Here is a 15,893-nt window from a genome sequence, read left to right as displayed (position 1 = left end):
TACGCTGAAAAATCATAAAATAATGCTCCTAAAATGATAGGGTCGAAATCTAGGTGAAATGGAGGCCAAAACATGAAACGCTCTTTCGAGAGTCAATTTGGCACATCGCACCGTAAATTCTCGTACGACCTCAAAAATGATCCAAATGACAAACGGTCAAAACCATGACCTTCCTAACTCAACGAGGCACCGTCCAGTCCAAGGCCATGGGCTAAAAGCCAACCAAGAACTCGAACGAGCCACCGAACCGACACAGCAACTTGCTGTAATTTTCCAGCAACTGTACAATCGTGTAACTTGTGTTGTTTTCGAGACTACCGGCCATTGGGGCGTGAACCACCGACCAGAGACTCTTACCAACATCCCAAGGAGTGATTTGAACCATGGCTAAGGGCCCTAGGCCAGCCACAATCCGCGTCACACCAAAACTCAACCGAAACTCCAACCGAGAACCAACGTGCATGCGTGTGTAGTGTTTTGCCTAGATCGATGTCTTGCGTCGTTACAGAGGCCATTTTATTGACCATGGCACGATCTAGACATATAGGGGCATGGTATGAACCGTGGCTAAGGGCTATAGGCCAACCAAGATCCATACCAAGCAACCAAAACCGAAATACATATGCTGAAAATTTGAAGGGGCCGAAGGGACATGGGGGCTGTATTGATGTTTTTATTTAAAACCGAGGAGCCATGGACCAAGCCACCAAAAAGGTGACTTAGTCACGTCTTAGACTTTCTAGGGGAGTGATCCAACCATGGCTATAGGCCCTTGGGGCAGCCAAGATCAGATCCTTCCTCCATGACAACAAACTGAATTTTTTTTTTTTCGAACAAGATTCTGCACTAATGGGGAGGTTGCTATCATGTGCCCGTTCCAGCATGTATGGAACTGAAACTCACGATCTATCATGGCCCTAACATGTCCTAGTACATGTCTATATGTAGCTTTGAGCCCCTGGAACGATCCATCCCTGAAATCAAAAGGAACATACCCAAACGTGAAGCATGAAAGTCGACAAAATCTGTGCAGAATTTTCTTTCTTGTTTTGCTGAAAATTTCGGTTTTTGAAATGATAAAATCTGATCATGTACTGAAAAATAATTAATAATATGACTTGATTGAGTTTTGAAAGAGATCTAGACATGCCTGGTTTCGTTTCGAAAGAAAACAAACGAAACGACGACGACGCGGCACGGAGGAGATGGAGTGCTTCTCTTGTTTTCTTTACTCTCGATTTTTCTTGCCTTGCTTCCTACTGAATTCCCACGGTTTTTCTACTGAAAAATTCTCTGAATTTCGTGAATGAGGGAGGGGGAATGATGGTTAGGAGAGTGAGGGGGAGATCCAATAATAAAGGGGTTCAATGTATGACCAAGTGTCCCTTTTTTTTTTGAATTTTGAATGGTTGTTTGATATCAAGTCTATGTTGGGTGTTTCTAGAATGGTAATGGCCGATTTTTACATGCTAGACTAGGATAGGATAATGCTAATTAGATCATTAAATGGTGCTAGAAAGATCAAAGAATTATCTTCCTAATTAAATACAATAAAGGGTCAAAGGTGGCAAGGGAAATGAATTGTTTAATAGTCTAAGGGGGTGGCCGAAATTCACTAAATAAAAGGAAGGGAAAAATAATTATCTAGTGAATTAATAACCCTTAAAAACTTTACTAATCCTTTAATTAATTTAGTGAGCTAACCCCTTAATTAAGTAACTTAAATGAGTTCATTTCTTAATCACCTCAAATAATTAAATTAAATCCTCAAACCTCCCTTTCTAACTTAAATGAACTTAGTTGCTAGCCTAAATTAACTTCTAGAAATATTTCTCGAATCTTAAATTCTATCTCAAAACTCCAACTCCGGTCCAGGCCTCACTGAAATAACTGAAACGCTAAAAAAATCAAACTACTGAACTGAAATAATAAAATAATTAACTTCAAAGAAATGCATTTAAAATAATCATGCAATGAAGTCAATTAAATTAAAAAATATAGAATTATGCATGGCTTATACGTAGACTGATTTACGGGTTCTACAATAACAACTCATCCCTATCTCGTAACAAGGTATCCACCGCCTCAATAGACGAGGAATTTGGAATATAAGAAGGGATCGACGAGGGAGGCTTCCCAAACACTGCCTCAAAATGAATCATTTTTATAGAAGAGTGAGATGTGGTGTTGTAACACAACTCGGCTCAAGACAGGAAACAAACCCAGTGAGACGGCTGATCCATCACAAAGGCACGCAAATACTACTCTAAGAATTTGTTTAAGACCTCCGTTTGCCCATCGGTTTGTGGATGGTATACACTAGACATTGCCAATGATGTGCCACTGAATTTAAACAGCTCGCCCTAGAATTTTCTCAAGAAAACAGGGTCTCGATCCGACACAATAGATTTGGGAATTGAGTGGAGCTTAACCAGCCATATCCTCAAACAACGTTGCTACCATCGTTGCTGTAAATCCCGACTTAAGAGCCCCAAAATGGGCAAATTTGTACAGCCTGTCAACCACCACAAAAATCACCGAAAACCCTTTTGAAGCAGGAAGGACAGTAATGAAATCCATGGAGATATCCTCCTACACCCCTGCTGGAACTGATAAAGACTGTAACAACCCTTGTAGTTTCTATGTACTATATTTGGTTTGTTGGCAAATAGCACAGTTAGCCATATAAACTTGAATATCCCGCTTCATATTTTCGCAATAAAAACTTGGGACTATCCTAGCTAAGGTCTTGTGCATCCCTCCATGCCCTGCAACAGAAGTGTTATAAAACTCAAATAGGATTTTGGAAATAATTTCGGAATTAGGATCAACACAAATGCGATGGTGTCGATAAATGAGGCCATCCTTTAGATGGAAGATCGATCGCAGTGCAGTAGATTGCTTGTTAATAAGATCTTTGTAGAAAGGGTTGGACTCCACCTCATCTTTAAGTTGAGTCAGGAATTGAGATGGCTAGTAGTTGACTTGAGATGCCACAACCAGAATCTGGAAGTTCGAATTGGCGAGATAATGCATCTGCTACAGTGTTGGAGCTGCCCGGCTGGTAAGAAATATCAAAGTCATAGCCAAGGAGTTTAACCAAGTATTTTTGCTGATCAGGCGTATGGATAGTTTGAGATAAAATTTCTTTAAGACTACGGTGGTCAGTGACAATTGAAAAATGATGGCCCAAGAGGTATTGATGCCATTTGCTAACAGCTTGGGTGATGGCTAGTAATTCCCGAACGTAGGTTGAAGCTTTAAGAAGATGGGAAGGTAGTTTCTTGCTAAAGTAAGCAAGTGGGTGACCCTGCTGTAAAAGAAGCAGCCCCAATTCCTACCCCTGAGGCATCAGTTCGGATTTGAAATGGTAACGAAAAATCGAGTAAGACAAGAACAGATGTATGGCTAAGAGCATGTTTAAGGTTATCGAAGGAAGCATGGGCTGTAGATGACCAACAAAAACTATCTTTTTTTAGTAGTTCCGTGAGGGCATGTGCAATGGAAGCATAACCCTTCACAAACTTTCGATAGAACCCTGATAAACCCAAAAAACACCTTAAGGCTCTCAAATTTTTTGGAACAGGCCATGACCGAATAGCTTCAATTTTTGTAGGATCAGGTTGAACTCCCTGGGCCGACACTATATGTCCCAGGTAATCAATGGAAGATTAAGCAAAAGAACACTTGGAATGTTTTGCAAAGAAAGAATTTTCTCTAAGGCACTGTAGAATCTGTTGCAAATGTGAAACATGCTCATTTTGTGATCGACTATAAACCAAGATGTCATCAAAGAATAAGATGACAAACTTACGCAGAAATGGTTTAAAAATAAGGTTCATGGAGGCTTGGAATGTGGCGGGTGCATTGGTAAGACCAAAAGGCATCACTAGAAATTCATAGTGACCCTTGTGAGTACGGGATGCGGTTTTAGGAATATCATGAGGATTCACACGAATTTGATGGTAACCCGCTATCAAGTCTAGTTTAGAAAAAATGGTGGCACCATGCAATTCATCCAGTAGTTCATCAATAGTGGGTATAGGAAACTTATCTTTAACAGTGACATGGTTGAGAACCCGATAATCAACACAAAAATGCCAAGTTCCATCTTTTTTTTGACCAGCAAAACAGGGGACGAAAATGGACTTTGGCTATGGCGAATGATTCCACTGTTAAGCATTTCTGTTACCGGCCTTTCAATTTCAGATTTCTGGCAATGAGCATAACGGTAAGGCTTAACATTTATTGGTTTGTTGTTGGGCAGAAAATGGATGGAATGGTTGATGGAGCGATGAGGTGGAAGGGATTGTTGTTCCATGAACACATCCTGATACAGATCAAGGAGGTTTGCCAAAGAAACTGAGTTTGGATGCACCTTATTGTTATTGGGTAAATAACCGGTCAATGAAAATGTAACGTCCCAGATTCGACGACTGTCCTCACTGTATCAAGACGAGTCTTTCCAGCGTGCTTATGTCCTCACTCACACGCACCCCGGGAAACTTCCCAGGAGGTCACCCATCCCAAAATTGCCCCAAGTCAAGCACGCTTAACTTTGGAGTTCTTATGTGATGAGCTACCGAAAAGAAGATGCACCTTCGTTATATGAGTAGTACCAATCAAATCTTTTAAGCCCTCTTCAACTGTACAGTCCATTACATTGAACAGTCTCGGAATCCCTCTCATTCCGGTGCGGGATCGGTTCATTCATGTTCCCTCCACCTAGAAGCCTGCCAGGAGCCGCTCATTGTCCGTGCAATCTCATGGCACCGGCGATCACCCCCCGCCCTCTTCGGCCCCGGACCTCACATGCCCACCAGCTTCCGCTGGTTCGTCCCCGAACCACACCGTACTAAGAGAGGTCGGCTCTGATACCACTTGTAACGTCCCAGATTCGACGACTGTCCTCACTGTATCAAGACGAGTCTTTCCAGCGTGCTTATGTCCTCACTCACACGCACCCCGGGAAACTTACCAGGAGGTCACCCATCCCAAAATTGCCCCAAGTCAAGCACGCTTAACTTTGGAGTTCTTATGTGATGAGCTACCGAAAAGAAGATGCACCTTCGTGATATGAGTAGTACCAATCAAATCTTTTAAGCCCTCTTCAACTGTACAGTCCATTACATTGAACAGTCTCTGAATCCCTCTCATTCCGGTGCGGGATCGGTTCATTCATGTTCCCTTCACCTAGAAGCCTGCCAGGAGCCGCTCATTGTCCGTGCAATCTCATGGCACCGGCGATCACCCCCCGCCCTCTTCGGCCCCGGACCTCACATGCCCACCAGCTTCCGCTTGGTTCGTCCCCGAACCACACCGTACTAAGAGAGGTCGGCTCTGATACCACTTGTAACGTCCCAGATTCGACGACTGTCCTCACTGTATCAAGACGAGTCTTTCCAGCGTGCTTATGTCCTCACTCACATGCACCCCGGGAAACTTACCAGGAGGTCACCCATCCCAAAATGGCCCCAAGTCAAGCACGCTTAACTTTGGAGTTCTTATGTGATGAGCTACCGAAAAGAAGATGCACCTTCGTGATATGAGTAGTACCAATCAAATCTTTTAAGCCCTCTTCAACTGTACAGTCCATTACATTGAACAGTCTCTGAATCCCTCTCATTCCGGTGCGGGATCGGTTCATTCATGTTCCCTCCACCTAGAAGCCTGCCAGGAGCCGCTCATTGTCCGTGCAATCTCATGGCACCGGCGATCACCCCCCGCCCTCTTCGGCCCCGGACCTCACAGAAAACAGCTGGAAACATCCAGCGATCCCCTCTGTATGAGACAACCGCCGCATTTGATGTGAATTGAGCTCTTCCACTTCGACCAACGGCTGACCACGGATTTGCACTAACTTCCCATTGTACATAAACTCCATATAAAGTTGTGAATAATCCATAGCAAATTTTCCCAATCCTTGGAGCCATTGCACCCCCAAAACAATTTCAGCTCCTTGCACTTGGATAACATAGAGATCAATCACAAAAGATACGGTTTCCAATTATATTGTCACTTTCGGGCAATACCCTTGGCACGTCATAGATTGCCCATTTCCTATCAAAACCAAGAAATGCGGAGAAGGAATGATTGTAAGCTTCAAGAATCTAGCAAGACGCTCCTGGATAAAATTATGAGTGCTTCCGCCATAAATCAAAGTTTGTACATGCACCTTTTTTATGAAAGTCGTCAATCGTAGTGTACGAGGACAAGGGTGTCCTACCAATGCATGCAAACTAATTTTTGGACAATCTTGTAAGCTGCCAATCTCTGGAGATACCAATGAACTTTCATCCCCACTAGCGTCCTCCGCTACTTCAACCTCAGGGACAATGCATAAGAAAAACTGTCCTTTACATTTGTGACGTGGAAAAAACTTTTCGTCGCAATTATAGTATAAACATTTATCTCGTCTTGCCAACATTTCCCCTGGAGTGAGGCGCTTCATAGGATAAGATTTCTTGGGGTCCGGTGGATTAGGAAGTAAAGGAAGTCGACTCGGATTGACCGTAGCAAACGACTGTTTAGAAGTTACTGAGTTGTCACCTCAATGAACTGGTAAGTTAGCACTATCCGAAAATTTATCCTCATAAAACTTTGCCAAACTCATAGCCTGGATTAGCGACCGTGGCCGATAAACTTGTGTTTCTTTGCGAATTTCTGGTCGTAGCCCGGACACAAAACAACTAATAAGCACATGCTCGGGTACATCTAAAATATTATTGGCCAATTGTTCGAGTTGATTGTTGATACTCAGCCAAAGAACCGGATTGTGTGAGCTTGCTCAATTTCCCAAAATGATCTTCATACTCCGATGGTCCAAACCGTTTTATAATAGCACTCAAAAACTCAGTCCAACCAGCAATCAATTCATTACGATTCATCCAATCGAACCAATCCAAAGCATATTTGAAACAATCCACTCCCATGACATTTAAATATAAAGAGATAACATATGCGGAAGCCTTTGCATGATAATGGGAAACTAACAATGTAATGCTCATACTAAAAAAATTTACCAACATATGAACAAAACTTGACTATAACTTGTCATAACCATTTTTAGATTTTGATCTTAAACCATTATTCAATATCATCAACAAAATATACAATCCTTTACCCAAAAGATGCATACTACAACAAATATAACCCCCCAAATCCAACCCATCAAAACAAATTTCACATGCCAAAAGTTTTCCTTCCTCATTACTATGACTTCTCCCACCTCGGACAATCCCTTTCAAGCTTTCTTGTCACCTGCATCACATGACATTAACTGGAACGAGATAAAACACAGTAAGCAGAAAGCTGTACATAACAAGTGCATATATATGGGCTTGGCTTGAAACATGGTTATAGCAATGGCAATGAACAATGAATCAATGGCAATGAGCGATGAATAATACCATTTTCAATGAAAAATAGATAACAAAGCAATATAGATGATATTTCATGGCATGAATTAAAGGAAAGGAAATGATAGTTCTGTGAGCTGTGACCTGTGCTGGATAGTATCTCTTTGATATATACATATATCAAAACTGTGAGAGATACTCATAATCATTTGATTGGCCAATGACATGCATGAATTACTATCATTCCTTGGCTTTAATCGTATGAAATTTCATTGAGGTATTTTAACAAACACTTGGTAGGAACAATGAATTAATAGTTCCTTTGTCAATGAATTCAATGATAATCCTTGAACAATGAATATATAACAATATACATATCAATTATATGCCAATGGAAGGATCTAATTAACAATAACATGGCTTGCTACATATAAAAATTATGTGAGCACTTGAAAGGAAGCTTCTACTTACAACCACAAGCACAATGGTTGCTAATGTAACCTTGATTGAATTCCTACATCAATATACACAATAATAACCAACAATCATCAACATTAATCCAAGAAATCAACAATTCAACTTAACCATTCATTACTTCAAACCCTTCCAACTCCAAGAATATAAAATTTCTTACCTTGTAGCTTGAAGTCTAAGGTAGGAGACACTAAAAATTCCACTAGAACCCTTGAAAAATGAAGTAGAGAAGTGGAGAGAAAAATTGCATGAATCGATTTAAGAAAAAGGGAGAATGGTAGAATGAAATAGAAACCTCTAGAATCATGTTATAAGCCTTCAAAACTACCAAAAATGTGTTTTAAAAACACAATTCTTGCCCGAATAGCGCCGCGGCGCCGCCCGAATGGCGCTGCGGTGCATGCGCTTCGGCCCTGGTAGCGTCGCAGCGCTGCCCTGCAAGCCCAGGCAGCGTTGCCTTCCGGCGCTGCGGCACTGTCTCCTGTACCAAAAATACACCCCAACTCACCTTAAATCCAACCTTTTCCACTACCATTCAATCCCAATGAAATAAACATCCAAAAATCATCCTCAATCATCCAACACAACCAATAACAAAACTCATTCATTACCATAAGCATAACTCCAAACAATAATCATAAACAATAACCATATTTAACCATTCCCATAATCATATTCATAACCAATAACCATTTCCCATAAACTCAATCACCAATACTATACCACAATATAACAACCATCAAACAATAAAAATATCCATCACCAATATCAACACCATAACAATAGCATAATAAAAGGTTGGGATATTACAATCTCCCCTCCTTATAAAAATTTCGTCCCTGAAATTTGCTTACCGTCGAATAAACTCGGATAACAATATTTCATTTCTTCTTCCGGTTCCCAAGTGGCCTCGTGAGTAACATGATTCCTCCATAGGACTTTGACAAGGCCAATTTCTTTGTTTCTCAACACTTTAACTTTGCGATCAAGAATATGAACCGGCATTTCTTCGTAGCTCATGTTAGGTAAAAGATCCAATGATTCGTATAGAAGAACATGAGATGAATTAGAAAGGTACTTACGGAGCATAGAAACATGAAAGACATTATGAACTCGATCCAAGTCTGGTGGCAATGCAAGACGATTAGCTCGGTCTCCAATCTTATCAAGAATCTCAAACGGCCCAATGTATCGAGGACTTAACTTACCTTTCTTGCCAAATCGCATAACTCCTTTGAGAGGAGCTATCTTATAAATACATGATCACCAACCTCGAATGCTAAAGGTCATCGTCGAACATCGGCATAACTCTTCTGTCGAGACTGAGCGGTTCTCATTCTTTCTTGGATCACTGCCACAACATCATCTGCTGTTTGTTGAACCAATTATGGGCACAACATCTTCCTTTCACCTACTTCTTCCCAATACAAAGGGGATCGGCACTTTCTTCCATATAAAGCTTCATAAGGTGCCATGCCGATTGAAGACTGATAGCTGTTATTATACGTGAACTCCACCAAAGGCAAATTGGAATCCCAACTTCCCGAGAAATCATTCGTACAAGCCCTTAGCATATCTTCAAGAATTTAGATAACCCTTTCTGATTGACCGTCTCTTTGAGGATGGTAGGCGGTACTAAAAGCCAATTTCATGCCCAAGGCTCTGTGCAAACTCTTCCAGAACTCAGATGTAAACCTTGGATCGCCAACTGAAACTATCGATACCGGTATTCCATGAAGTCTCACAATCTTTTGAATATAAGCCTCAACATATTGATTCATAGAATACGTCGTCTTGACAGGAAGAAAATGAGATGACTTGGTCAGTCGATCCACGATCACCCAAGTAGAATTGAAGCCCTTCTGCATCTTTGGCAACCTAACAACAAAATCATAGTTATGTGCTTCCACTTCCATTGCGGTATAGGCAAGGATCGCAACAATCCCGCCGGTCTCTGGTGTTCAATCTTTACCTGCTGACAGATTAGACATTCAGAAACACATAACATGATATCTTTCTTCATACCTGGCCACCAGTAAAGACGTCGAAGATCTTGATACATCTCGGTACTACCGGGATGTACAGAATATGGCGCTCTATGAGCTTCAAGAAGTATATCTTTTTGAATATCATCATTCATAGGAACACATATCTTACCTCGAAAGGTCAATAAACCATCACGATTCAACCCAAACTCCGAAACTCCTGTCAGATCACTTCTCCTCTTCAATTCTAATAATTGATTGTCAGACTGTTGTCCCTTCAAATTTCGATCAAACAAAGTTGAGTGAAGAACTAATACAGATAATAGAGCCACTTGTACCTGAAGATACCAAATCGATCTCATTCCTTTGCAAATCCAGCAACAATGGTTTAGAAATCATAGATCCCAATAAAGAACTCGACTTGCGACTCAAAGCATCCGCAACCATATTAGCTTTACCAGGATGATAGCTAATGGTGCAATCATAGTCCTCCACAAGTTCCAACCATCTTCGCTGACGCATATTCAATTCTTTCTGCGAAAACAAATAACTCAAACTTTTGTGATCCGTAAATATTTCACATTTCTCACCATATAAATAATGCCGCCAAATCTTTAAAGCAAAAACCACAGCCGCCAACTCCAAATCATGAGTGTGATAATTATTCTCGTATTCCTTTAACTGACGAGAAGCATATGCTATCACTTTCTCACGCTGCATCAATACAGCACCTAACCCCTGCTTTGAAGCATCTGTATATACAACAAAATCTTCAGTACCACAAGGAAGTACTAGTACAGGGGCAGAAGTCAACTTATCTTTCAATGTTTGAAATGCTTGTTGGCATTTTATGGTCCATTCAAACTTGGTAGCCTTTCGTGTCAAACTCGTCAATGGCAATGCGATCTTCGAAAAATCCGCTATGAATCTTCTATAATATCCTGCCAAACCAAGAAAACTTCTTACCTCTGACACTGTCTTTGGAATGGACCATTGCTTAATAGCTTCAATCTTAGAAGGATCCACCGATATTCCTTCTTTCGAAACAATATGGCCCAAAAATGGCACCTGCTTCAATCAGAACTTAAATTTCTTTAACTTGGCATACAATTGTTTATCTCTCAACAGCTGCAACACAATCCTCAAATGCTCACGATGAAGATCTCGTGTCTTTGAGTAGATCAATATGTCATCAATAAAAACAATGACAAAAGTATCCAAATACGGCTTAAAGACACGATTAATCAAATCCATGAAAACTGAAGGAGCATTGGTTAGTCCAAACGAAATCACCAAAAATTCATAATGATCATAACTCGTTCTAAAAGCAGTCTTTGGTATGTCCTCATTTTTCACCTTCAATTGATGGTACCCAGACCGAAGGTCGATCTTCAAAAACACTGTTGCACCTTGCAATTGATAAAAAAGATCATCAATACGTGGCAAAGGATATTTATTCTTAACAGTTACCTTGTTGAGTTCCCGATAATCAATGCATAACCTCAACGACCCATCTTTATTTTTCACGAATAAAACCGGAGCTCCCTATGGCGATGAACTAGGACGGATAAAACCTTTATCTAATAGCTCTTGTAATTGATTCTTCAATTCTTTCATCTCATTCAGAGCCATTCTGTACGGAGCCTTAGAGATTGGAGCTGTACCTGGAATCAAATCAATAACAAACTCCACCTCTCGATCAGGTGGTAATCCAGACACATCATCTGCAAATACGTCAGGATAATCCTGAACCATATCAATATCATGTATTTGCACATTACTTTCCTTTCGCACATCCAACACCGAAGCAAGAAAACCAATACAACCTTTCTGCAACAATTTAGTAGCTTGTAGACAAGAAATAATAGGAATACTCATCGAAGAGCCTATACCAACAAATACATCATTCTCATGGTCATCGGCTAAAAACTTCACTGTCTTGCCCACACAGTCAATCACCTCATGATAAGCAGATAACCAATCCATACCCAATATAATATCAAATGCTACCATCGGAATAACAATAAGATAAGCAAATAATAATCTCGTACTCATTTGAACAGGACAAGCTTTAAGTATACTAGTAGGACAAATTTCATCTCCCGATGGCAACATAATATTGAAGTGTAATGGCATAACAGTAGGTTCAACAGACAAAGAATGCACGAACACTTCAGACATAAAAGAGTGTGTCGCACCAGTATCAATTAATCTAAGTGCTTTCCTGTCGAAGATTAAAATATTACCTGATATCACTGACGAATCATGATTAGCACTTTCTTTGGTCATTGCAAAAATCCTTCCTAAAACTCTTCCTTGATTCGAAGAAAGAGGGCACTTCTGTGCTGTGTGCCCCATTTCCTTGCATCTAAAACATCGACCACTACCAACCAAACATTCACCTTTGTGTAGCTTGACACACTTAGGACACACAGGTCGCTCCGTATCTGAAGAAGGTAAAGAAGGCTTATTGCGATGTTCCATCTTGCCTTTTCCTTTGTGGCCACCTCGCACATTAGTACTTGTCCCTTGCCCTTTAGCTTGAAAATCTTGCCTCTTTAATTGCCGCTCCTTCTCAATCTCTTGTTCATCATGCTCGGCAAGTAAGGCTCTCTCAACAATGTCTTGATAGGTGATCACCTTTGACATATGAACGTCTCTTCGAATCTCTGACTTCAAACCACAAAGGAAGTGTTCTCCCTTATCTTTGTCGTTTTCAGCAATAAAAGGAACAAAAACACATCCTTCTTCGAACTTCAAGGTATATTCAGCGACAGACATAGCATCTTGCTTCAATTCAAGAAATTCCTTCACCTTCTTGGCCTTGACCTCTCTTGAAAAATATTTGGCGAAGAATAATTCCTTGAACTCGTCCCACTTTAATTCTCGAACATTAACTGTGACCTTGGTGGCTTTCCACCAGATACGAGCCACTTTGACCAACATAAACACAGCACAACTTACCTTATCATGGTCGGTGAACTTCAAGTAATCGAATATGGCCTCCAATGATTTGACCCATTCCAAAGCCACTAGTGGATCAGGGCCACCAATAAAATCAGGAGGGTTCATACGTCTGAAACGATCATATGCACCATCATCAGAACTTTCAGTTGTGCCTTGGCCTCTTCCACGACCATGACCCTTGGTCGAGGTGTGCATGCTCAAAAGCTGTTGAATTTGCTCGCCATGAACCTTCGCTTGTTCTTGTAATAACTTACTGAATTCATTAACAACCTTGGCAGTCTTATCAGTAGGAGGGGTCCTATCATCCCCTTCAATATTCTTTCTCTTGGGAGGCATATCCTACACAAATGCTCACTTTAACATAGATAGGAAGAAATGATATATCAATGGCAATGAAATAGAATCAATTCTCAATGTTAAAATCAATAGATGCATGATCGAAAACATACCGGATTGTCCTAGGTAGAAGAAGTCATATATGGTCCAAGAAAATTGTTCTCTGATACCAATTTGAACAACCCGCTCTCATGACATTTAAAAATAAAGAGATAACATATGCGGAAAACTTTGCATGATAAAGGGAAAATAACAATGTAATGCTCATACTAAAAAAATTTACCAACATGTGAACAAAACTTGACTATAACTTGTCATCACCATTTTTAGATTTTGATCTTAAACCATTATTCAATATCATCAACAAAATATACAATCTTTTACCCAAAAGATGCATACTACAACAAATATAACCACCCAAAATCCAACCCATCAAAACAAATTTCACATGCCAAAAGTTTCCCTTCCTCATTACATATGACTTGTCCCGCCTCGGACAATCCTTTCAAGCTTTCTTGTCACCTGCATCACATGGCATTAACTGGAATGAGATAAAACTCAGTAAGCAGAAAGTTGTACATAACAAGTACATATATATGAGCTTGGCTTGAAACATGGCTATAACAATGGCAATGAACAATGAATCAATGGCAATGAACGATGAATAATACCATTTTCAATGAACAATAGATAACAAAGTAATATAGATGATATTTCATGGCATGAATTAAAGGAAAGGAAATGATAGTTCTGTGACCTGTGGATAGTATCTTTTTGATATATACAAATATCAAAACTATGAGAGATACTCATAATCATGTGATTGGCCAATGACATGCATGAATTACTATCATTCCTTGGCTTTAATCGTAGGAAATTTCATTGATGGCATTTTAACAAACACTTGGTAGGGACAATGAATTAATAGCTCATTTGTCAATGAATTCAATGGTAATCCTTGAAAAATGAATATATAACAATATACATATCAATTATATGACAAGGGAAGGAGCTAATTAACAATAACATGGCTTGCTACATATAAAAATCATGTGAGCACTTGAAAGGAAGCTTCTACCTACAACCACAAGCACAATGGTTGCCAATGTAACCTTGATTGAATTCCTACATCAATATACACAATAATAACCAACAGTCATCAACATTAATCCAAGAAATCAACAATTCAACTTAACCCTTCATTACTTCAAACCCTTCCAACTCCAAGAATATAAAAGTTCTTACCTTGTAGCTTGAAGTCTAAGGTAGGAGACACTAAAAATTCTACTAGAACCCTTAAAAAATGAAATAGAAAAGTGGAGAGAAAATTGGAGAGAAAAAGGGCATGAATCGATTTAAGAAAAAGGGAGAATGATAGAATGAATTAGAAGCCTCTAGAATCATGTTATAAGCCTTCAAAACTACCAAAAACGTGTTTTAAAAACACAATTCTCGCCCGACTAGCGCCGCGGCGCCGCCTGAATGGCGCTACCCTGCAAGCCCAGGCGGCGCTGCCCTGCAAGCCCAGGCAGCGCTGCCTTCTGGCGCTGCGGCGCTGTCTCCTATACCAAAAATACACCCCAACTCACCTTAAATCCAACCTTTTCCAATACCAATCAATCCCAATGAAATAAACATCCAAAAATCATCCTCAATCATCCAACACAACCAACAAGAAAACTCATTCATTACCATACACATAACTCCAAACAATAACCATATTTAACAATTCCAATAATCATATTCATAACCAATAACCATTTCCCATAAACTCAATCACCAATACTATACCACAATATCACAACCATCAAACCACAAAAATATCCATTACCAATATCAACATCATAACAATAGCATAATAAACGGTTGGGATATTACAATCTGCATCCAAATGAAAAGATGCAACAATTAAACGTTATGATTATGGAGTTCTATAATATTCAAAATACCTCTGAATGCGAGCTACCCACGCTGAAGGGTGATCACTCGAAAATCTCGAAAAATCAATTCGGATTTTATTCGCTCCTGATGGTAGCTCGGAATTCTGGAGCCTATTCAAATTATTCACCAACTGTGGCTGCGGCGGCGAGCTCGGACCAACTGCGGGGTTGGTGCGCCTCAATTGCTGCTCCACCTTTGCATAGAGTGTTTTTAAGCCAACTGTGAGCTCGCTGAGTGAAGTATTGAAGGTATCAATGCTTGTGTGTTGTTTTTCAATCAAAGCAGCCTGAGATTCCTGTAGATTAATGAGTTTGGAAAGAGTTTCCTCTAATCGATCAAATCGCGTTCCTTCCGCCATCGCTTTGCTGATGTACCAATGCAACCACGATTTTAATCCGTCAATGGAGTGAGAACGAGAGCACCAATGTTAGACCACCGCTTCAGAGATCAGATCCACCTGCAAGTTAGCATCTAAAAAGAGAAATCCAGAGAGAGGAGTTAAGAACGACAGATGGGAGAATTCAATTCCGAGGCCTACCATTTTTCTTTTATTTCCTTCTTTTTATATGTAAACAAGTACCTTTCTTTTTGACTTACAATAGTCAAGCTATAAACAAGTTTTGTCTTCTAAATTTTGTTTCACGCTTTGTACACTACTCTTACAATTGATATGCAAGTACTCTGATACAAAATCTAATAATCTCCTAGGTGCACTTCTCATGCGTTGATACCTCTGTTCTCCTTCTTTAAGCATTCCTGGACTCGTAACAGTACATTTATTTTATTTGAACCAACTGGAAATGCACACGATGACTTATAGCTAAAATGCATG

General features: G+C 40.1%; 1 protein-coding gene across 1 annotated transcript; it reads right to left on the bottom strand.

Moving 5' to 3' along the window:
- Positions 1–9,418: 9,418 nt before the first annotated feature.
- Positions 9,419–15,419, bottom strand: LOC142530628 (uncharacterized). The gene is made up of 9 exons (XM_075636451.1): positions 15,070–15,419; positions 14,206–14,245; positions 11,828–13,123; positions 11,599–11,755; positions 11,111–11,226; positions 10,445–10,885; positions 10,276–10,351; positions 9,858–10,181; positions 9,419–9,786 (listed from the first exon to the last, which is right to left on the bottom strand). Exons 1-9 carry the CDS (start codon positions 15,417–15,419, stop codon positions 9,419–9,421), a joined length of 3,168 nt encoding a protein of 1,055 aa, XP_075492566.1.
- Positions 15,420–15,893: the final 474 nt, after the last annotated feature.

The sequence above is a fragment of the Primulina tabacum genome, chromosome 17 (genome assembly GCF_025594145.1).
Source record: "Primulina tabacum isolate GXHZ01 chromosome 17, ASM2559414v2, whole genome shotgun sequence".
Taxonomy (NCBI): domain Eukaryota; kingdom Viridiplantae; phylum Streptophyta; class Magnoliopsida; order Lamiales; family Gesneriaceae; genus Primulina; species Primulina tabacum.
The sequence above is the reverse complement of the archived record's forward strand: the minus strand, read 5'-3'. Positions and strand labels throughout refer to the sequence as shown.

Coding starts and splice junctions, on each gene's coding strand:
- LOC142530628 (XM_075636451.1), bottom strand. CDS start 15,419: ATGGCGGAAGGAACGCGATTTGATCGATTAGAGGAAACTCTTTCCAAA. Junction 13,124..14,205: donor TGGCAACCATTGTGCTTGTG/GTTGTAGGTAGA, acceptor GCATTTGTGTAG/GATATGCCTCCCAAGAGAAA. Junction 11,756..11,827: donor ATCTTATTGTTATTCCGATG/GTAGCATTTGAT, acceptor TGTGTGGGCAAG/ACAGTGAAGTTTTTAGCCGA.